This window comes from Marmota monax, unplaced genomic scaffold (genome assembly GCF_021218885.2).
Source record: "Marmota monax isolate L192 unplaced genomic scaffold, Marmota_monax_Labrador192_F-V1.1 WCK01_AAM20220418_F8-fsc00006, whole genome shotgun sequence".
In the NCBI taxonomy this organism is placed as follows: Eukaryota; Metazoa; Chordata; class Mammalia; order Rodentia; family Sciuridae; genus Marmota; species Marmota monax.
In genome coordinates this window covers 30,506,126-30,531,398 of record NW_026693712.1, presented here as the reverse complement: position 1 = coordinate 30,531,398, position 25,273 = coordinate 30,506,126, and the positions used below count along the sequence as shown (strand labels likewise).

Genomic DNA, 25,273 nt, shown 5'->3' with positions numbered 1-25,273 from the left:
GTGGTAGTCATTCTTACTGGAGTGAGATGGTATCTTAGAGTAGTTTTAATTTGCATTTCTCTGATTGCTAGAGATGATGAGCATTTTTTCATTTATTTGTTGATTGACTGTATATCCTCTTCTGAGAAGTGTCTGTTCAGGTCCTTAGCCCATTTATTGATTGGATTGTTTGATGTTTTTTGGTGCTTATCTTGTTGAGCTCTTTATATACCCTGGAGATTAGAGCTCTATCTGATGTGCGAGGGGGAAAAATTTGTTCCCAGGATGTAGGCTCCCTATTCACCTCACATGTTACTTCTTTTGCTGAGAAAAAAAACTTTTTAGTTTGAATCCATCCCATTTGTTGATTCTTGGTTTTAGTTCTTGTGCTATAGGCATCTTATTAAGGAAGGTGAGGACTAGCCCCATGTGATAGAGATTAGGGCCTATTTTTTCTTCTTTGGTGCCACAAAGCACAAATCCAACCTTTTCTTAATTTCATAAAGATTTCTTGAAGTGAAATCAAAGCAAAATGAAATTCAATATTTTTCAATACTCCCCTTTTGGGAAGTGTATAATCTATTCTTTCTATTTTCCTCTTTTGACAATAATAATAATTTTAAAAAGGCTTTTCATGGTTTGTAAAAATTCTATCAAGATTTTTAGTAGAGGGCTGGGGTTGTACCTCAGTGGTAGAGCGCTCACTAGCATGTGTGAGGCACCGGGTTTGATCCTTAGCACCATATAAAAATAAATAAATAAAAATAAAGTCATTGTGTCCATTTACAGCTAAGAAAAATTTTTAAAAAAAGATTTTTAGTAGAATTACAAGGAACTGATGTTAATTTGTGGGATACTGATATTTTTATATTTCTTCTTCAAATATATTAACATTCTGTAGTCTTCCTTTTGTTTTGATATCATATCATACATGTCAGCAAAGTTTTTCTTTATCAAGGTTTTGCACATCTTTGATAGATTTATATCTAGATATCTTAATATGATAATTTATGAACAAAAATTTTCCATAAAAATTGTATATTTTTCCATTTGTTTCTTGATAGAATAATGAAATTTAATTCTTTCTGTTCTTGTATTCAGGAAATTTCAACCAACATTAATTCTCTACTTGTAAATGCCCATGAATTTTCAGTTTTCAAATACTGTCTTCACTCTATAGCATATCTTCTCACCTTGTTAGCATGCAGCCTCTGCACAGCAAAACTATTTCATTTTGATAAAGTCTAATTTGTTATTTTTTTATTTTATGGATCATACTCTTATGGTTATGTCTAACAACATTTCACCTAGTTCTACATTCTAGGAATTTTCTACTTTGTTTCTAAAAGTTTAATAGTTTTTCATTGAAATATATGATACACATTAATCTATGATTCAGAAACTTGTATAATGAGTGAAGCTTAAGTCATGCTTTATGACCTGTGACTATCCAATAGCACTGGTAATATTTGTTGAGCATTGGTCTGTCCTTAGCTACTCTTGTTATAGCTTGAAGTAGATGTTTTATTCTCCTTGCTTATTTATTTTCCCAATCCTTTGCTTTTCAATTCTGGTTTTTGTATCCTAATATTAATATCAACCTATGCCAAGTTCTTTGAATTTGTGCATATTTGGCTTAAAAGAGATACTCTCTTTGCATACATTCTCTGATATCCATAAGAAGGCAGACAATCCAATTCAAGAACTCAAGGTAAAATTACCATGTAAAGAAGTTAGTACAATCCCCTAATTGTTATCAATCCTAACACAAAATTTTACTTTTATGTTCTGTGATTTCAATGTGAATTTTCTCTATTAATTTATAACTAAATGAGCAGTCATCACTAGATCTCATAATATTTGTGACCTTAAAATGAAAATTAAAACTGTGACTTATAATTCTTTTACATACCTAATAATTATAAGAGTGATATAAACATGTAAGCATTACTGGATGTAAAATTAATTGCCTGAGAAATAGGCTTATGGTTTCTTATTTAAAAATATAATATACAAAATTGTATTTACCCATCATAATCTTCGTTGATTCCAGCAAATTGGACTGGATGGCAGTGTACAAAAATTATAAGTACAAGAAATATAATTGACAAAAGAGATGTAATGATGATAAATCTCATAAGGGCTTTACAAGACATTTGTAACTTGGACACAATGATACCTCCCAGAAGCTGGCCAAGTGCACATCCTGGAATTAATATAACACCTAAAAAGAGGAGGAGAAAAATACCATTAAAAAATAGTCAGCTGATATCATAGAAAATTCACACATTGATAAATTCCCACCTGTTCTAACATACATCAAGAATAGTTTTAAATTAAAAGAGAAAAAGTTAAAGTTATGATAAATACCTTAACAAACCTGAACCTTATGAAAAATACAAACTTGTGATAGGGTTAAAGCATGGGTGTAACGGGCTCTTGAACAATATGGTAATATTTTACTTCTATACACTAATGGCACTTAAGATATACCAGAAACTTAACTCATGCCAAACTTAAGTGGGGAGCTGTCCTATTGAAAACTATTATTAGCTACTCTCTGTGTTTATGCATTATTTCAAGAGGCATGACTAAAGTGACAGGAGATCTCAAACAGAGATTTGTGAACAAAAATTTCACCAAGCTACCATTGTATTTATAAATTGATTCAATATTGACAATGAAAGTGGGACTCCAGAATAGCCACCATAAGATATGGTTTTCCATTTAAACATAACAATTAGATAAATGAAAACACAGAAAGAGGAGAAAAAAAGAAGGAAATGAAGAAAGAGAAATACAGTTAGAAAATTATCCATGAGGACAGCACAGTAAATGCATACATTGATGCAATCCCTCTGCTACAAATATATAGCAATTAAATTGGAATATAGTAAGAGAAAATTAATACCAAAAATTCAAAACCATCCGATAAAAGTTATGTCATAGAAGGTCTAATAATGACCAGAAAATAGTAAACAACTTCAGAATGTTCAAAAAGATATAACAATGGAGAAGTAAATGACATAAAAATGAAGAATGGGGAAGAATAAATCAGGTGGGTAAAGAAAGAACAAATAAAAAACCTGGACATTAAGAAACAATATTTGTTCAAATAAAAATTCAGGTGGAGACAGAAGGTGGTATATAGAGACACCAGCAATGGTTTGCTCCTCCACAGGATGGAACTTCTCATGGAGATAAGGGGCTGTGGGTTAGCACTGGGAAATGATGGCACAGGAAATGAAACTTGGTAGATTCCAAGACTAAAGAGAGTAACAAAACAAGAAAAGTGGAATATCCCAGCTCCTGGCAACATTTCTAGGTTGGGGAAAGGGGACTCTTCCCTTAATGGGGGCAGAGGTAAAAGAGAAAGAATATAGCCCAGAACACTGCACCCTACAAATAAATAAATTGGCAACATGAAGTCTACACAACAAACAATCTTTAAAGAAGAAATTGCTTCTCTCAGAGTGCTATAGCCAGGAATCATCTTAAGGAAGTTTCTGCTGTTAAGGACTAAACTGCTTTGGGGATCGTAAAACAGCATAATCACATCTCAGGAACCACTTTGACACATGGCCACTTTGGGTAGATGAGAGGCATACAGGACAGTTATAGCTTGGGGGAGATTCCTTGACACAAATTCACTGAGAGCTTTATTTTATAAGGGAGCACGGGCTGCAAGGGAAAGGGGAGTGGAGAGGAGGGCATAGCTGTTCAGCAATGGTGTTGCTTCAAGCAGGGGACAAGTCTGAAAGTGCCACAATCAGGGCTGGCAAATCACTCAAACACAGCCTCCCCCAAACACAGAACTTGGTGGGGTTCAATTGCCCTTGCAATCCTGGGAGACATTCTGGGGATTGGCCATGTCTCATTCATTTGCCACGCCCCCAGGTGCACTTACTAAAATCCTTCAGGGCTAATATATGCCCACCCAGTGCAGTCACATTCTACCACATCTCAACTGGTGAAAAAGGTTTTGCTATAATCATGAAATTGGCCATGCCTCTGGGTGCATGCACAGACTAAAATCACCCAGAGCAAATATATATCCAGTGGGTTTCATATTCATCAAAACTCGGTCAGTGATATGGGCTCACAGCAGCTTGGACCTCAGCCATGCCCCAGGTGCACAGACTAAAAGCGTCTGGAGAGAAAATACCCTGGGCTGAGTCAACATTATCATAACATGTAATTTCAGGATACAGCCCTCATTCTGCCTCAGCTAGTTTGGCAAGACCAGAGTGGAAGGAAAATGAGCTGCAGCTACAACCCATTACCCACCTTCATACCTAGCAGATTACACTCTTAGGAGACCCAGAGAAAGGTATTCAAAGTACCTCCATTAGAAGAATTTTTTTTTACTTGCTTTTCCCTCTGACTGTTCTATCTTTTGTTATGATTGCTTTTTTATTTCTCAGTTTTATTTTATCTTATTTTTCATTCTTTAGTTGGATTTTTCTTTTCTTTCCCACTTTCCTTTTTTTCTTTTACTTTTGATTTCTATTATTTTCCCTCTTCATTCTCTTTCTTATATATTTTTATTTTTAAATTGTATGTGTGTGTGTTTCCAGTGCTAGGTATTGAGTCTAGGGCTTCATGCCACTGGGTAGGTGTTCTGTCTTTGAGCTTCCTCACAGATCAGATGAGAAGAATTAAACCCTGCTTCAGCCAAAATCAGTCCCACTGAAACCCTAAAGGACAATTCTATTTAAAGAAAATGGGATACATGAGCTTCTAGTGGTCAACCTGCCCCAGATGGGTATACATAGATGGAAGCTACTTCCACAGCAGCAGCATAAAGGGAAAACAAAGTGGTGTATGACACTGATGGATGTGGATACTCTACATTGGTTGCATCTGCACCAGGTCAGATTGCCTAGAGCTGATAAGTCTGAAGGTGAGTCCCCCAGAGGGGGAGATAGATTTCTAACACTTGCTTCTCCCATAAAGCAACTAGATCTATAAAAGACTCCAGTCATAGGACAAGAGTTCTGGACCATTCAATGCAACTGAACCAGTATCAGAATCACTTTCAAGTACTAGAGCTATTGTAAGCAGGACCTATGTAAACTTCTAACCCATGATAGGGGCTACCCATAATAGGAGTAATCACAGAGGGTACAACCAATATACTTTGCTGCCAACACCGTATCTTCTGAAGAACCAGAGGGTCCCCATTCCTTCAAGAGATGCAGAGACAGGAGGTCTCTGCAACCTCAATTAAATATATTCTGAACTATAAAACAACAAACAAACAAACAAGCAAAAATCACAAAGAAGCTACAGGGATATTAAACTAGGGAATCTAGTATGAAATTTAACTGAAGATACTCAACAAAACAACAACAAACAGTACCCAAGCTTAAAAAAAAAAAAAAACAAGAAAACAAGGGAATACGTCATCACCTAAAGTTCAGAATTACCACAGTAAGTATGAAAGTGACTGAAATTCTTGATAAAGAATTAAAAGCAATGATTTTTTTTTTAAGTTCAATGTACCTTTGCACCCTTGAATGCAAGATGGGTTACCAACAGCTCTATTGGAGCCACCAGTGAAAATTCAGCTAGGGAGCTCTCTCTTGTTGCGGATGCTCGAACCCGCCAGTCTGATCTGGAAATACAGCCTCAATATGTGCTGACAGTGTTTCTGTCAGTATGCAAAAGATTCAGACTTCGTTAAATTGGACTAAGTGGTCTTCCTCGAATGGATTTCCCAATGAAAGAGAACATGATCGTTCTTTACACATAAAATAAAGTTCTAAAAAACTTTAAAAAAAAGTTCAATGTATTCCAAGAGAATACAGATAGACAACTGAATGAATCAAGTAACATAATTCAGGATGTGAATGAAATTTTTAATAAAATGAAAGACTATAAAAAAGAGTCACAGAAATCTTGGAAATGTAAAGTTTAATTATTCAAATTTAAAAAAACAAACTCAGTTGAAAGCCTCACAAATAGACTAGAGTGAATTGAAGGAAGAATATCAAAACTTGAAGACATGTCTAATGAAATATCATATCCAGACGGTAGTAAAGAAAAAAATAAGAAAGAATAAACAGAGCATACATATTCTCTGGGATATCATTAAAAGACCAAAATATACGTAATCCGAATAGACAAGAGAGAAGAGTTGCAGAATGATAGCAAAGAAAATCTACTCAATGAAATACTGGCAGAAAGTTTCACAAATCTTGGGAAAGACAAGGACATTAAAGTACAGGAGGCATTTAGAAACCCAAGTGCTCATGAAAAGAAAAGTATCTTTCTGTGGATACTATAGTTATAGTGCCAAAAGTGCAGGACAAGAAAAGAACAACAAAATTTTCAGGGGAGAAGCATCAAGTTGTCTTTAAAGGCAGACATTAGACTAAAATCAGATTTTGAGGCAAAAACTCTAAAGGTATGTATTTAAAGTTTTTGAAGGAAAAAAAAAACCCTGAAAGAAAAAAGATCTTTCCAGAAGAACATAAATAAAGGAATTCATGAACACTAGCAGGTAAAAAGATATTTAAGAAACTTCTACACCCAGAAGAGGAAGAAAGAAGGGCACAATTATGACAGCATATGAAAGAACAAATTCTACTAGAAGACTAGACACACAAATGAAAAATAGGAAAGAATCAAATATTATCAGTACATTCAACCATCCATCTTCTGAGATGAATAAGTGAAAAAATAAATGAACACAGAATATTCAAAACAACCTTAAGAAAAGCAATAAGTTGGCAACAAGAATAACCCTGAATGTAAATGATCTTAATTTCTTTAGTGGAAGACACAATCGGGCTGGGTAAATTAAGAAGCAGGATCCAACAATATGTTACCTACAAGTAATTTACCTCACCTGCAAAGACAAACATAGATTTAAAGTAAAAGGAGGGAAATTATATTACAAGTAAATGACGGTGGTAGTAATAATTATACTTACATCTGAGAAAATGGGCTTTAAAATATTGATCAAGGGAAAAGTTCATCAAAAATGTATAATGATAATAAACACTAAATGTTGGAGCACACAATTTTGTAAAACAAACATTACCAGGTACAAGGGGAGAGATAGGCCCCAATACAATAATACTCTCACCAACAGATTCTCACCAGACCCCCCCCCAAAAAAAATCAACAAAGGCATATAAAATTACAAGATAGATCAAAGGAAATTAACAGGCATCTCCAGAATTTTCCATCTAACAGCAATATAATACACATACTTTTCCTCAACCCATGGAAAAATTTCCAAAATAGACCATGTGTTAGGCCACAAATTGAAATAATTTCTTGCATATTTTCATATCACAAAAAAGTGAAACAAGTAACAAAAAGCAAGAGAAACAGAAATTGTATGAACTCAAGAGACTGAAAAACACACAGTGGATAATTAAAAACTCAGAAACCTAAAATTCATTGAATCAAGGGAAAATAGAGCAACATACTAAAACATGTGGAATACAGCAAAAGCAATCATTAGAAGGAATTATTTTAGCATTAAGAGCCTACATCAAAAAATAGAAAGATCTCAAATAAATAATGCAATGATACATCTTTGAAAAATAAAACAAAATCAATACAGGAAAGAAATAATAAAGAGCAAAAATAAATAAAAGATCGTAGCCAACTTTTTCTTCTATCAGACGGCGAGTCTCTGATTTGATATCAAGCTCCTTGATCCATTTTGAATTCACTTTTGTGCATGGCGAGAGAAAGGGATTCAGTTTCATTTTGTTGCATATGGATTTCCAGTTTTCCCAGCACCATTTGTTGAAGATGCTATCCTTCCTCCATTGCATGCTTTTAGCCCCTTTATCAAATATAAGGTAGTTGTAGTTTTGTGGATTGGTTTCTGTGTCCTCTATTCTGTACCATTGGTCCACCCGCCTGTTTTGGTACCAGTACCATGCTGTTTTTGTTACTATTGCTCTGTAGTATAGTTTGAAGTCTGGTATCGCTATACCGCCTGATTCACACTTCCTGCTTAGCATTGTTTTTGCTATTCTGGGTCATTTATTTTTCCATATGAATTTCATGATTGCTTTCTCTATTTCTACAAGAAATGCCATTGGGATTTTGATTGGCATTGCATTAAACCTATAGAGAACTTTTGGTAATATGGCCATTTTGATGATGTTAGTTCTGCCTATCCATGAACAGGGTATATTTTTCCATCTTCTAAGATCTTCTTCTATTTCTCTCTTTAGGGTTCTGTAGTTTTCATTGTATAAGTCTTTCACCTCTTTTGTTAGGTTGATTCCCAAGTATTTTATTTTTTTTGAAGATATTTTGAATGGAGTGGTTGTCCTCACTTCCATTTCAGAGGATTTGTCGCTGATATACAGGAATGCCTTTGATTTATGCGTGTTGATTACGATCTACAGTCGGTGGGGTCGGGCTCCAAATTCCTCAATAGGACACCCATAGCACAAAAGTTAATAACTAGAATCAACAAATGGGACTTACTCAAACTAAAAAGTTTTTTTCTCAGCAAAAGAAACAATAAGAGAGGTAAATAGGGAGCCTACACCCTGGGAACAAATCTTTACTCCTCACACTTCAGATAGAGCCCTAATATCCAGAGTATACAAAGAACTCCAAAAATTAGACAATAAGAGAACAAACAACCCAATCAACAAATGGGCCAAGGACCTGAACAGACACTTCTCAGAGGAGGACATACAATCAATCAACAAGTACATGAAAAAATGCTCACCATCTCTAGCTGTCAGAGAAATGCAAATCAAAACCACCCTAAGATACCATCTCACTCCAGTAAGATTGGCAGCCATTATGAAGTCAAACAACAACAAGTACTGGCGAGGATGTGGGGAAAAGGGTACACTTGTACATTGCTGGTGGGACTGCAAATTGGTGCAGCCAATTTGGAAAGCAGTATGGAGATTTCTTGGAAAGCTGGGAATGGAGCCACCATTTGACCCAGCTATTCCCCTTCTCGGTCTATTCCCTAAAGACCTAAAAAGAGCATGCTACAGGGACACTGCTACATTGATGTTCATAGCAGCACAGTTCACAATAGCAAGACTGTGGAACCAACCTAGATGCCCTTCAATAGATGAATGGATAAAAAAAATGTGGCATTTATACACAATGGAGTATTACTCTGCATTAAAAAATGACAAAATCATAGAATTTACAGGGAAATGGATGGCATTAGAGCAGATTATGCTAAGTGAAGCTAGCCAATCCCTAAAAAACAAATGCCAAATGTCTTCTTTGATATAAGGAGAGTAACTAAGATCAGAGTAGGGACGAAGAGCAGGAGAAGAAGATTAACATTTAACAGGGATGAGAGGTGGGAGGGAAAGGGAGAGAGAAGGGAAATTGCATGGTAATGGAAGGAGACCCTCAGGGTTATACAGTGGAGGGGGTAGAGAGAGAGGAGGGGAGGGAAGGGGAGAGGTGGGGAGGGGGGAGGGTGGAGGATGGGAAAGGCAGAGGAGCACAACAGACACTAGTATGGCAATATGTAAATCAATGGATGTGTAACTGATGTGATTCTGCAATCTGTGTATGGGGTGAAGGTGGGAGTTCATAACCCACTTGAATCAAAGTGTGGAATATGATATGTCAAGAAATTTGTAATGTTTTGAACAACCCACAATAAAAAATTAAAAATAAATAAATAAATAAATAAATAAATAAAAGACAGACTAAAGGAAGAATACAAAAGATAATGAAACAAAGAGATGTTTCTTGGAAAAGAGAAACACAATTTGCAAACATTAATTAAACTAGTCAAATGAAAAAGAGAGAAGACCCAGATTCAGGGACAAAAAAAGATGACATTACAACACATACCAATGAAATTCAAAGAGTAAATAGGGAGTATTTTGAAAACTATATGCCAATTAGTTAGAAAATACAGAAGAAATGGACAAATTTCTAACCACATATGGCCAACCAAAATTGAACCAAGAAGATACAAAAAAACTGAAATAGAGCAATAACAAGTACTAAGATTGAATCAGTAATAAAATATTTCCCATCAAAGAAGAGCCCTTAACTGGATATCATTACTGCTGAATTTTACTAGACTTTTAAGGAAGAACTAACACCAACGTTCCTCAAACTATTCCATAAAATAGAAAGAGAAAGAACCCTTCCAAAATTATTTTATGAAGCCAGTATTACTGTGCTATGAAAACCTGATAAGGACACAACAAAAAAGACAATTATAGATTAATATTCCTGATGAACATAGGTGCAAAAATTATCAATAATACTTAAAAAACAAATTCAATAGCACAACATTGTATGACATGATTAAGTTTGTTGCACTCCAGGCATACAAGTATGGTTCAACATACGTAGGTCAATAAATATAATACAGCTTATAAATACTATCAAAGCAAAAAAAATGTGATCACTTCAGTAGATGCATAGGGCGGGGGGGGGGGGAGGAGTAGAGTCCAGGGACAGTCTTCAAAGCCACACCCCCAATGGCCTTCTTCCTTCAGCCATGTATCACCTGTTATAGTTACTACCTAGTAGCCAATTCCAATTATTAATAAATAAAATGGGTTAATTCACTGTCAGAGCTCTCATAATTCAGTCTTCTCATCTCTGAACATTGCTTCATCACCTAACACATGAGCTTTATTGGGCAGGGAAGGGGGGGGGGACACCCAGACCAATGCCATAACAAAAACCAAAGAGTTGAAAATTCAGTAATCCACATAACTTCAGATTACATTTTAAATTAAATATTTTCATGATGCATATAAAAGTACATAAATAATAACTGTACACAATGGTGAATTCCCAAAGTGAACATACCTATATAATCAGCATATAATAAAAATAGAACATTATCATATGCCCAGAGGATCTTTATTACAGTCTTCTTAAAAACTGGTTTATGTGGTATGCATACTCTTTTGTTTTATTCAGTCAACATCATGTTTGAAATTTTATTGCTTTTTATATTTTTGGTACTGGAGATTGAACCCTGGGATGCCACTACTGAACTACATCCCTCCCCCTCCCTTTTTTATTGTTCTTTTGAGATATGTTCTCACCAAGCTACTGAAGTTGGCCTTAAATTTGTGATTATCCTGCCTCAGTGCCTCTTGAGCAGCTAGGATTATAGGCTTGAATCACTGCCCCCAGCATAATCCATTTTATTTATTTATTTATTTTTATTTATGGTATCAGGAATTGAACTCAGGGGCACTCAACCACTGAGCCACATCCCCAGCCCTATTTTGTATTTTTAGAGACGGGTTCTCACTGAGTTGCTTAGCATCTCACTTTTGCTGAGGCTGCCTTTGAACTCGAAATCCTCCTATCTCAACCTCCCTAGCCATTGGGATTACAGGCAGTTGTCTCTGCGCCCAGCAATCATTTATTTTTATGTAACATAGATAAAGATGTTAGAGTGGAAATAGGCAGAAAATCTCAAGTACTCCAGAGTCTAGAATCAAAGCAGTGAGTGAACAGATGAGCAGAGAGGTGGGTGACAGAGGAAATCCATTAAGACACAAAGTTAGACAGTCAGAGATTTTGAGGGACTTGGAAATTCTGCTTTCTGGTATAGAAAACAGGAAAGAATTTGCTAATCCCAAATCCAGACCAGGGCAGTCAGTGGAGTAGAGTAACAAAGTGAGAAAAAGGAAGGGCAAAGCTTACAAACTTACTTTGGCAACAATGGTAGAAACTCACACTATGTTTAGCTAGGGCAAGGACTACAAGGACACTTTGTGAGATGTGCACAGATTATCTCAAATTGCTGATGAAACCTATGCCATGTAGTCATTTTGAAGAGACCACACCTAAACAACTTCACTAGAAGCAATTATATTTAATCAGTTTTATCCCATTTACAGACAGCATCAAACACTACCATAGGGTGTACCACTGAAATGGGCTGTCTGAGCAATATGTGTAGAAGGATCACTCATAGCTGCAGGTTGCCATTTTCCCTCCCTTCACTTACAAGGGCATAGGGGTGCAGTAGAACAGAGAGCAATTCACTCTCAGGGAGTGTAGCACCTTGGGAGCAGCAACAGCCCCAGTAGTTAGCCATAATTGTACAAGCCACAGTAGATGGCAGAAGCTGCCTGTGCCAGAGCAGTACTATGTGCACCACAGAAATGTCCTAAAGATGTATGCCTTAGAGGTGCTAGCCTCTGTCCAGTGTACTCAGAGGAGGGCCAACAATGGTGTGCCCTGACAGGTGGGAGAAGTCCACCTCCAACCCCTATGTCCTGGTAGTGGCCCATGCATCACAGAAGTGGCCTGCAGATGAACATCCCATAGACATGGCTACTACCAAGAGCACTCACAAGTGAGCTTGCCATTGTGCATTCCACAGCAGCTGGCAGAAGTCACACATACCTAGGCAGCCCACAGCTACATGCCCTTCAGACACCAGCCACCTTTGAACACTCCCAGATGCATGCCCACCAATGCACCTGCCCCCACCAGAGGCAGACACCCCACACCTCCCAGAGGCAACTGAGAGCCACTACCACTGACTACCACATCTCTATTATATTCACATACTCTGAAATCTACTCAGGCAAGTTCACACCTGAACTGACAGCTCTGGGAAGAAGAAACATTTCTACATGAAGTGATACCACAAGACTGCATATCCAACCAGGGAGAGACCTGGCTGCTAGGCCACAGAAAATTAGGGGTTACTCCCTCTGATCCATTCCCACCAGAAAGCTATTTGGTGCACAGACACACCAAAGAATGGAGGGAGCCTCCTAGATTTGCGTCAGAAGTGTGTTGATTAGGTTATTACTTCCCAGTCCACAGAAACTTAGAGGTAAAGCTGAGGTGTGGACAATTACAAAGGCTCACAAACCTCATGAAATCTAAACCAGAAAGGACCAACAAGTCTCTTCATCTCAAATAGCTCAGCACAGAATAACTTACATATCTTTAGAATTTGTGTTTGATATTACAGTTATTACTTTCAGTATTGATTTAATACATTTATCCTTATTATTTCATTTTATATCCCTTAATCCTATTCTATGTGTTTCTTTTAATGTTTTGAAGCATTAATTGAAATTATTCCTTCTTTTTTCATATTTTTCCTTTGTCTGTTTTCTTTTTACAGCAGCTGGTCCTCTTTATACCCCCCGTTTTTTTTTTCTCCCTTTTCATGCCCTATATAGTATAATAATATATTTTTTTCTTTAATACCTAATTTATCAGCTGGTTTTAGAGCATGATTCCCATTTTCCAGTTAGATTAGTAAAGTCAAGAAGAATATTTTCAGGAAGTTTTTTAAGGTCCGTTAGTATATAGCTTCATTCTGAAGTGGTTGCAGTTACTAGAGATTATTAGATCTCACAGTGGTGCTAAAGACTGAACATCACAGCATAATCATGTTGAGAAGTACTGACACTTAGATATATACCGAGGCCAGGGCATGTAGCAAAAAAGAAAGGAGCTCACTAAAAAGTCCCTTGTTTGACAGTAGAAGAGATTAAAACATATAATACTTCCAGTGCACATACAAAAATTGACATAGAGATAAATACACGTTACATGAGAAAACAAGGTGCACTGAAAAGTTCATAACTCTCCAATACTTGATCACATAACTGTCAAAGTGGAGGAAATGATGGGTAAAGAATTTTAAAAGTTAATTGTTAAAAAGATTAATTAATTGAAGAAAGATCTAAGGAATGAACTGAGGGAGAAAATGCAGGATATGAAAATGCACTTCAAAAGGTGAGATTCTGAAAAATCACCAAAAGAAATCCTGGAAACCAAAAAAAAAAAAAATCAAAATTTCCTTTGTTATATTGTTCTTGATAGGGTTGTCTATCAAATTTATGGTAGATTTACAAAACAGAAAGAAAGTGTTTGCTATGTATTTAATTATCTGGAGGGCACTGTGTAAAGTGTGTGTTGATTTTTTTTTTCTTAAAGGTTAAAATGAATCACTGGTGAGGCTATTTTACATTTGGGTTGACGATAAAAAAAGCTCTGTAATGATGGATGTCACCTCACTAAAAATTTAACATCATTTATACTTTCTATTTTCTTAAATTGTGTTTCTATGTAAGTTTTCCATTCCCCTGATACTATTAGACTTACACATGAAATATTTTTCAAAGATGGTCTTATTCTACTAACATTTGTAGTGTGCATTACCATCTAATCTTCTCAGTTATTTTATGCTGTATGTGTTTCTTGCTCAATTTTATTAATGCTTTGTCAATTTTATTAATCTTTTCAAAGAAGTAACTTTTATTCTTATTTTTTTCTAGTGTTTGGAAGCTTTGTATGTCTTCTACTTTGGTTCTTATGACACTATTTTCTTCCATTGTTCCCTTCCTTTTTTTCTTTCCACAGAAGATGCTGTGTTATTATTAAAATAACGAAAGACAGACAGAAGCACTTCCTTGTCAATCTGACCATAACCTGAGGTCTGACCCCATTGTAACCACTATTATTAACATTCATTGTGATTACACAAAAGATTCCTTTTGCTTTCACACAACATTTAACAAAGTTGTGCAACCACACTGAGTGTAAAACAGAAAAGAAAAGAAATTTACAGTCACTATGTGCAGTGACTAGGAGATCCATCAGAACTTTAGTTGATTTGCTTAGAGTACGGAGGGAATGGAGTGTATAATTTCTTGTTAAAATTAAATTTCAATGTATCTTATGGTCATTTCAACCATTGATCTATTATAAGATAGTAATAAACTATCTCAGAGTTTTATGCCATGTATCCTGTGTGCTACAAGTATTCATTGATCCTCTTAGGAAGATTTCCATAAAATAAACAAACTCCTACGTGAAGTCATAGATTACACATTGAATAGAATTTAGATTCTTACTGCACCTGAAAAGAAGGGGCACCCATCTTATAGGTGGTTCTTTAGAAAATTTCAATGTACTTTTCTTGTGGTTTTAGTACACTGATGTTAACTGGTATTTCTATTTTAAAAGCTTCTGATACTCCAAATGATATCAGAACTCATTAATTGCTACTCAAAGTGCCTTCCTTGTGTATTTCTATGAAAAACAACTTAAAATAACTAAAAAGGGAAGTTGCAGATTTTCATACTAACTAAAATGCAGCAAGAGTAGGAAGACATGAAATATATTAATTTAATAGTTTCTATGTTCAATTAAAAATGGTAAGAGGAACATGAGGTTTGAGGAAATTGACAACCTACTGAATTCAGGGGTTGCTCCTTACAGCCCTGGTTATTTGAGACATAGTGACAAGACTAAATGTAGTTCACCAACTGATGGCACTTTATATGCTATCTTGGACATTGCCAAAGCCTGCTTTTGGATCCCACTCCTACCCGAAGATAAAGATCAATTATCATTCATGCTATAAGGCCTCAAATACATGTTTCAGTACACCCTCAGAGGTACCTAAACTGTCTGTAGCCGTTTGCTACAAGGGAGCAGGTCAGATTTAGTCTGAGTACCCCTATATGCTGGTTTGGACCTTACACTAACAGATTGGTTGGCTAGAGGATCAGAAGCCTCAGACTCAATAACACTGACTTAATTATTTTTACACCTTTACTAGAAAAGGTAACTGATAATGTTCAACAAAATCTGTGTAGAGCAGTGACTTGAATCTCTCTGATTGCCTCGAGGCTGCTTTGAACTGGGAACTTCCTATGCAAAGGTGCAGGTCAAGATGGCCCAGTTGCAATGGTGACACCCAGCCTGAGGAGGCTCTGTGCAAAGGTGCACAGATGTTATCACTCTGGACCTTGAGCTCAGACACCAATTTTTGGGGATGGAGAATTCTGAACATAATAAGATAAATAATCCTAATGTCTTGCCAGTCCTATGCCCTTCAGATTGCCTGCTTTGCTGAAACTTTCCCCAAAATAGCCTTTTGATGAAACCTATATAATAAATTTGCCAAGCTAGCTCTGGGGCATTATACCTTTATCAAAGGATACTGTCCCACCTGACCCCAGCTTTCTTTCTAAATGTTTATCTGTTTGTCTTCTCTCAATCCCCCATTGCCCCCTTGCCAGTGATTTCCTGAATTAATGGCTTCAGCTGAGAGATGGGGCTGTGGCAAAAATCCACAAGGCTTCTCATCACATTTTTTCAAAGACTATCCTGAAAGATTCACAATATTCTATCTCTCTGGCAGTCACGAAGAAACTGATGTTTTTTCTTTTCTCCAAACAAAAGGTTGAGAGCATTTTTTCAGGCGCTAGAAATTAAGAGATTTTAGATGTCTTACTTTAGCATTCCACTTGGTCTTTTATTACCTAACCAACAGTGTGTATAACCCACAAATCTACATTAAAGCCAATCAACAAGCTATAGCATACTATTTACCCTGAGGTGCTACAAGTCAAATGAACCCTTTGAGCTACAAGTCCTAATGACTGATGATATTGTGAAGAGGGAAGGAGAGGAAGTTTCCACTTGATGTTTAGGACTAACTGACACGCTAAAACAGTTATTCTGTAAAACAACTATTAACTTATTACTGGCCTCCTGTTGAAACTGAAGCCTTGAAATCTAGAAACCCAATAGCTCTGGGGACTAATATTCTCATTTGGGATAGACCAAATCAGACTCAAAATTATTTGACAATATTTACTTGCCCAATGAAAATTATTTAATCAAGAACACAGGGGTAGTCATAAGAGATGATCTAGCATTCAAATAAACACACAAGTAGATCATGTAGTCTCAGAAGTCCATGGAAATCTCTTTGAAAGGAAGTTGCCCTTGCTTACCCAGGGGAATTATTGTCATAGGAATTAATGACACATTATTTGTATTAATTCTGAGAGAAATTATCTTACAATTGGAGTTATCCAATTAGAAAAGGTGGTACAAAATTTGTCTTTGATTTTATTTGAAATAATCAATGACGCCATCTCAGCCCTGGAAAGGACTCTGGTAAACCTCACTCACTGATCAACATTACAAATTACAGAATTACCCAAAACTTCTTCATTGTAGGCCAACATGGAATGTGCTATTGTTAATGTATTTTGTTATACTTGAACCAGCACCTCAGGCTACATGAAAAGGTTAATAATAGAATATTAAGGGGAAGCCTAGTGCTAAAGGATTTGTTCAGCTGACTGGGTCCAGAATCTTGAAGGTCAATGGATGAGGTCAATATAGTAGGTGGTCTCATTCTATGTCTTTGAAACTTTTAGGTTGAATTAAATACTATAAGAAACAAATTGAATGTATTTAGTTCCAATTTCTGTTGGTTAGGTTAATCAAATCAATAATGTGGTATACTCATGGAAAAATTTTTCATAATGGCCATGGAAACAGAGTTGCATCATGTTTAGGCTTTTTGGAAAATATGTAATTCAACAATGCTAGTCTTTTAATAGAAAAATCTACTGAAATTTTTAATTTAAAAAAGTTTTCTCCACAGGTTAAAATTTGCTTTTTATTTAGCCAAATATTTTATGTCTTTTTTCTTTCTTTTCTAGTTTTGATTTTAACCAAATTTTAATAACAAATACCTTGTTATTTTTCTTTTATTTGTTACACTAAAAGTTACAGCCTGAAACAACTGATTATCTTTACCACTTTCCCATTATTTCTAGACCCTTATAATAATGAATTCCATTAGCAATCTCTTTTGGAGAGCCAAATTCTCAATAACGAGTAAAATTTATGATGTATACAATAGTGATTGTTCTTTAATGTTGAAACATAGAACAACATTGATAAATGAGCATATATCAACAAACCTATTATTACATTGGTTAAAAGGTAAGAAATTAAAGGACACTTCATATTTGTTAATATGGTAATGCAAAAAGTGATGTATTCATAGAATAGAATCCCATAGCACAATTGAGATGCATTAAATAGCTACAGATCAACATGATTCTGAAGAACATAATTTCTGATGAAAAAAGTAGAAGAGTTTGTATAAATTATATAAAAATTTTAGAAATATACTGAATATATATTTTCTGACAAGCAGAAAATGTGAGCAAACATGTATAAAAGTACACACTGTAACTTTAATAGAGTGGTTATCTAAGGGAAAGGAGCAGGAGAAATGGATTAGACAGTGATGTAATGATGTCCTTAAAATTTGATGTGTTAAAAATTATTGGTGATAGCAAAGAATTCAAATTCTTAAATTTTGGCAAATGGTGCTTTTGCAACATTTGCATACATTGCTCTTTTTATTTTCTAATTACATTAAATATTTCATATATGTATATATATATACACACATGTATATATATATGTAAAGTTCATATAATTTTTTTTTAAATCAGCACAGTGAGAAGGAAAATTTACCTGTAAGTGTTGCTGCCATCCTGGGTGTTATTATGAACTGATTTTCTAAATATATAGGTATAAATTCAGAAGCTCCAATCAAAACTAAGAATTCTGAGGCTTTGGACACAGCTTTGCATAAAAACACTGGATTCTTCAGTAGGATCTGAAGTAGAAATAAGTTATATAGTAATTATTACATTTTGTTAGTTAAGACAAATAGATATGCCCATGCATGTTAAAGATCTATAAAAATTTACCTCCCTCAATATAAAGGGAAATAGATATATGTAATTATCAAAAATATATATATGCGGGCTGGGATGTAGCTCAGTGGTAAAGCGTCTGCCTTGCATTCGCAAAGCCCTGGGTTCAACCTCCAGTTCCAAAAAAAACAAAAAAAGAACCCCACCAAAAAAAAAAGATTAATATATATATATACATATATATATGTAATTATACAATGTACAATTAACCCATATACCCATTCTATAAAATGTACACTTTCATTTTTATGTGTTCTCCATACCACCTATAAGTTTTATTTGTGGGCCTAGTAGCTAGTTGCAAAGATTTGGGAAAAACTCTGCTCACTGATATATTTTGCATATTTGTCTAGTTCAGCTTCTGAGTACTATCTTAATTGGGATAGTGTGATATCACTATATTTATCCATCCCCATAAGACTGAATATTTATATTGCCTTTAATTTCCTACTCTAATAAGCGTGGCTATCTTAAAAACTCCTGTGCATGTACTTTCAGTGTAGTATCTGACGGAGGGAATATCTTTGGAATTATGTATCCATGAATGGAGTTACTAGGATATTAGGACTTAGAATAAATACTTCATTTCTCTAATATCCAGATCATTCTGCTGAGGTATCTGTTTGTGTTAGCATTTCAGTATAAACAAGATCCAATTTCTTCATGTATCAACTTACACTATCCAAAATTTTTAGAGCAATTTTTTGGGTTCTGCAAGTCCTTCCAGAACTATTCTATCACTAACAGTCATTGATCTTGGAAAGGCCTATGACTGTCTCAACCAGGTAAACAAGGCTACATGACTTCTGACTTGGTCATAAATTTTGTGTAGATTTTCCAAGAATTCCATATTCATTCTAGAAAATCTCTTGGATTTAGTTTTCTATTACTAATCTATTAATCTTGTCTAGTTTTCTTCTTAGAACAGAAATCTTCAACTTGATATTATCTAATCTGTAAAATTTGAATGTACATTTTACATTATTTAAATCTTGTCTAACAAATATTTTCGCACTTCTATGTTATAAAATAGTCTTTCTTTTTTAATATTGCTTTTTTAAATCTAAGGTATTTAATATGAGGGAGACCAGGTTTCATGGTACACACCTATAATCCCAGCAACTTGGAAGGCTGAGGTAAGAGGTTTGCAAGTTCAAAGCCAGCCTCAGAAACTTAGTGATGGCTTTAGCAACTTAGATCTTATCTTAAAAAAAAAATTAAAGAAGCCTGAGGATGTGGCCCAGTTATTAAATATCCCATTACAAAAAACAAAAACAAAAGCATTCTTTTAAAAAGGAAAAAAAACTTAAAACACTTATGCTCAAATTTTAAGTGCACTTTAATTATTGTATTTTATTTTTTTAAAAAAATGAAAGAGGTTGTGACTAATTGTTGGCTTCTAATATATTGTTAAAGTAGGTACATGTAGTGTTCTGATGAAATTAAAATTTGATAAAATCTTAATGAAATATCATCAATTATAGAAATTATTTATGGTTTGACAAAATAACACTTAGCAAATAGAAACAAGTTAAAATGTTCTTATTTTATACAACTATAGCCATTTATCTTAGGAAGAACTAGACTAATATAAAAATTAAAACAAATATATATGTATATGTGTTAAATATGTGTGTGTGTGTGTATGAACACATTCTACTAAAATAGTGTTGTCCTAAAAAACATTGTTTGTGTGTGTGTGTGCATGTGTGTGTACACATGTGTGTGTTTTTTTTTTTTCTGGAGCATTAAGGAGACAGTCATTTTGCCTAGAAAAATAAGACAAGAAGTGAAAAAGGGATTTTTGTTTGTTTTGGAATGAAGAAAAGAGATAAGGACAGTTTAAATAAATAGTTTAGCATGCACAAATAAGCAGTATAATAACATACTTGATATGATCAGGACCAAGAAAGTGATTAGAATGTGGAGAACATAGGAATAAAATCTGAAAAAAATTAGGTAAGAAAAATCAGTTAATGTTTATTATGAAGGGAGAATAAAACTACCAATGAGCGCTACAAAGAATACTCAAAGATACACTGCACACAGAAGATCCCAAAACTAATCCCAAAGCTCCCAAATATATGAAGATCAATAATAATCAACTGCATTAGAATCAGGACAGAATTGAATAAAGCAAAAAAATCAAAATGGCAGGAAACCACAAACACATATTCATAATAACACTGAATGTAAGTGATCTCAACTCCCCAATTAAAAGATACAGATTAGCAGAATGGGTCAAAAACAAGATCTAATTAAAAACCATTTTCAAGAGACTCATCTCATAGGCAAAGGCACTCATAAGCTGAAGGTAAAAGGATGGGAAAAAATAGTCCAGGCAAAAGGAGTTCAAAAATAAAGCAGAAGAATCTCATATGTAACTAAGAAGATTTCAAGCAAAAAAAATATATTCAGAAGAAGAAAAGAAGGCTGCTGCTGGTAAAGAGATCCATCCAACAAAAGAAGATATAATGATAGTAATTACATATGCCATGGATGTCAGTGTGTACTATTGTATAAAAAAAATACTTCTTGATACTACATCTCAGAGATATCTTACTACAACAATACTAACTGATTTAAATGTACCTTTATCACCAATAGGTCATCAAAACATAAAAGCAATATAGATATTTCTAACCTAAATAATACTATAAATCAAATAGTCCTAATAAAAACTTGAGAATATGTCACCCCAAACAGCTGAATTTACCTTCTTAGCAGCTTATGAAACATTTTTCACAATGAATAATATTCTAGGTCACAATATAAATCTTAGAAAATACAAAAAATAAGAGAGAGAGAGAGAGAGAGAGATATTTAATGCCCATGCATTCTATCAGATGATAATTGAATGAAACTAGAAATCAACAACAAGAAAAAGAATGGAAACCACATAAACACATAGAGATTGAAAAACACTCTTTTAAATGAAGAATGGATCAAAGAAGAAATGAGAGAAGAAATCAAATTCTTAGAAACAAGTGAGAATGGAGATACAACATATCAAAATCTCTGGGACAGTATGAACACCGTTTTAAGAGGAAAATTGATAAAACATTGAGTGTCATCATTTAAAAAAAAATAAAAAGATTCCAAATAAGTAACTTTATGTTCCATCTCCAGACCTTAAAAAGAAATAACTAACTATAAAATAAGTAAAATACATAAAATAATAAAGATCATAGCCAAAATTAATAAAATCGAGAATAAAATAACAATACACAGGATCAATACAACAAAGACTTGGCTCTTTGGAAGATAAACAAGATTAATAGACTCTTAGCCAAACTAACAAAAATAAATATAGAGGACCCAAATAAACAAAATTAGAGATGGAAAGGAAAATATCACCACAGACACTACTGAAATCAGAGAATCATTAGAAACTATTTTGAAAATTTATACTCCAATAAACTGGAAATCTAAAATACACTGACAAATTTCTAGACACATATAATCTGCTTAAATTGAATCAGAAAGATAGAGAAAACATAAACAGACCAATATCAAAATAACAAATTTGAAGCAACAATTAAAAGCCTTTCAACAAATAAAAGTCCAAGACAAGATGGATTCTTATCTGAGTTCTACCAGACGTTTAAAGAACTAACACCAGTCTTTCTCAAATTATTCTATGAAACTGAAAGGGAAAGAACACTCCCAAGTGCATTCTGTAAAGTCAGTATAACCCTGATTCCAAAACCATACAAAGACACATCAAGGAAATAAAACTACAGACCAATATTCCTGATAAATATCAATGCAAAAATCCTTAATGAAATACTACAAACCATAGTAAAAACACATCAAGAATATAAAACACCATAAGCAAGTGGGCTTCATCCCTGGGATACAAGGTTGGTTTATCATACAAAAATACTCTATTTGGGGTAAAATTGGGAGTTCATAACCAACTTGAATCTAATATATGAAATATGATATGTCAAGAGCTTTATAATGTTTTGAACAACCAATAAAAAAATTTTTTTTAAAAATAAATAAATAAATGGAATTCACCAATTAAATATAATTAAGAATAAGAATCAGTTCATCATCCCAATAAACAAAAGTCCTTTGACAAAATCTGGCATCCATTCATGTTAAGAATTCTAGAGAAACTGGTGATAGAAGAAATTACCTCAATATTTTAAATACTATATGTTACAAACCCAAAACTAATATCATACTAAACAGAGAAAAACTGAAAGCATTTCCTTTAAAATCAGAAACAAGACAAGGATATTCACTCTCATCACTTCTATTTAATATAGGCCCTTGAAACTCTAGCCAGAGGAATAAAGCAAGAGAAGAAAATTAAAGTGATACAAATAGGAAAAGAAAACATCAAATTACTTTTATTTTTTGATGACATGATCCTATATCAAGAAGACCCTAAAAGTTCCACCAGAAGATTTCTAGAGCTAACAAATGAATTCATAAAGGTATAGAAGATCACCACTCATAAATGAATAGCTTTTTTATACTCCAAAAGTGACTCATCTGAGAAATAAATCAGGAAAACCATCCTTTTCACAATAATCTCAAAAAAATACGGTAAAATAAAATAAAATACCTGGGAATTAATCTAACCAATGATGTGAAAAACTTCTACAATGAAAACTACAGAATACTGAAGAAAGAAATTACAGAAAACATTTGAAGATAGAAAGACCTCCCATGAACTTGGATAGGCAGAATTAATAACATGTCCATGCAACCAAAAGCAATATATAGATTTAGTGTAATCCCCATGAAAATACCAAAGGCATTCTTCACATAACTAGAAGAAACAGTCCATAAATCATTTGAAAGAATAGAGACATAGAATAGCCAAAGCAGTTCTAAGCAAGAAAAGTGATGTAGGAGACGTCACAATACCCAATCGTAAATTACACTACAGAGTTATAGTAACAGAAACAACATGGTATTAGCATCAAAATAGACATGAAGTATAATAGAATAGAGGAGAAGACACAGAAACAAACCCACATACTTAAGTCATCTGATACTTGAAAATCGTGCCAAAAACATATGTTGGAAAGGAGATAGCCTTTTAAACAAATGGTGCTGAGAAAACTGAATATCCAGATGTAGAAAAATGAAAATAAGTCCCTATCTCTCACCCTGCACAAAAGTTAAAACAAAATGGATTGAAGACTTAAAATTTAGACTATAAAACTTGCAACTTCTAGAAGAAAACATAAGGTCAACTCTTCATCATATGGTGTTGGCACTGACTTCCTCAATAAGATGCCTAAAGCTCAAGAAATAAAACAATGAATCAATAAGTGGAATGTTATCAAATTTAAAAAGTTAGTGCAGCAAAGGAAATTGATTAAAAGTGGGAAAAGAGAGCCTATAGAATGGGAGAAAATATTTGCTAGTTGCTCCTCTGATAGAGGATTAATATCCAGAATACATAGAGAACTCAAAAAACTCAATGCCAAAAAAATCAATAAATAAGCAAAATAACTAATTAGAGATTTCTCAAAAGAGGAAAACAAGTAGCCAAGACATATACGAAAAAAATTTCAACATCTCCAGCAATCAGAGAAATGCAAATCAAAACTACACTAAGATTTCATATCGCTCTAGTCAAAATGGCAATTACCAAGAACACAAATAAATAAATGCTGTCAAGCATTAGGGCAAAAAGTTACACTGATATATTGTTGGTGTGACACTGATATATTTCATGGGGATTACACTGAATCTATATATTGCTTTATATTGATCCACTTTGAGTTGAGTTTAATGCAGAGGTTTAATTTCATTTGGTTGGAAAGCAGTATGGAGATTCCTCAAAAAAGTAAGAAAGGAACAAGCATGTGGCCCAGCTACCCCACTCCTCAGGATTTATCTAAAAGAACTAAAATCAGTATACTGTTGTGATACAGCCACTTCAATGTTTATAGAAACCCAATTCACAATAGCCAAATTATAAAACCAGTCAAAATGCCCATCAATAGATGAATGGATCAAGAAAATGTGGTATATATACACAACAAAGTTTTACTCAACTATAAATAAAGAAAAATAAAATTATGGCATTTGCTGGTAAATGGGTGAAAATGTAGAGCATCATGCTACATGAAATAAGCCAGAGTCAGAAAGTCAAGGATTGAATGTGTTCTCTCATATGTGGAAAGTAGAGCAAAATAAGGGAAAGAAAGCAGGGTAGGGAGATTGGATGTCATAAATACATAGAGAAGATCAGTGAAGTAGAAAAGGAAAACGAGGAGGAGTGGGGAGGACTTGAAAGGGAAAGAAATTTAACCAAATCATTTTATCTGCATATATAAATATGCCAAAGGGAATTTCACCTTTATTTAAAAGTAGAAAGAAAGTACCACTAGAAAATTAATAGATAATTGCTAGAGAAGCTGAACATCTTTTTACATATTTGTTAATTGATTGTATTTCCTCTTCTGTGAAGAGTCTGTTCAGTTTCTTAGCCCAATTATTGACTGGGTTGCTTTTTTGTTTTTTTTGTTTTTTTTTTGGGGGGGGGGTTGGTGTTAAGTTTTTTGAGTTCTTTATATATCCTAGAAAGTAATGCTTATCTGAGGTGCATGTGGTAAAGATTTTCTCTCAGTCTGTAGGCTCTCTCTTCACATTATTGATTCTTTCACTGAGAAGAGCTTTTTAGTTTGAATCTGTCCCAATTATTGATTCCTGATTTTACTTCTTGCACTTTACAGTCTTGTTAAGGAAGTCAGAACCTAGGCAGACATGGTAAAGATTTGGGACTACTTTTTCTTCTATTA

The 25,273-nt window shown here is 34.2% G+C and overlaps 1 protein-coding gene and 1 pseudogene across 1 annotated transcript in view; one reads left to right on the top strand and one right to left on the bottom strand.

The window, feature by feature from the left end:
* The window catches only part of Slco6a1 (solute carrier organic anion transporter family member 6A1), a 214,991-nt gene that overhangs the window by 46,299 nt on the left and 143,419 nt on the right, over window positions 1–25,273 (bottom strand). The window contains exons 13-14 of the mRNA XM_046460442.2: window positions 18,256–18,400; window positions 2,008–2,203 (exon numbers count right to left, since the gene is read on the bottom strand). Coding sequence (XP_046316398.2) covers window positions 2,008–2,203; window positions 18,256–18,400 — 341 coding nt within the window. The remainder of the gene's footprint in view (window positions 1–2,007; window positions 2,204–18,255; window positions 18,401–25,273) is intronic.
* On the top strand, window positions 5,506–5,675 carry LOC124103618 (small ribosomal subunit protein uS14-like; annotated as a pseudogene).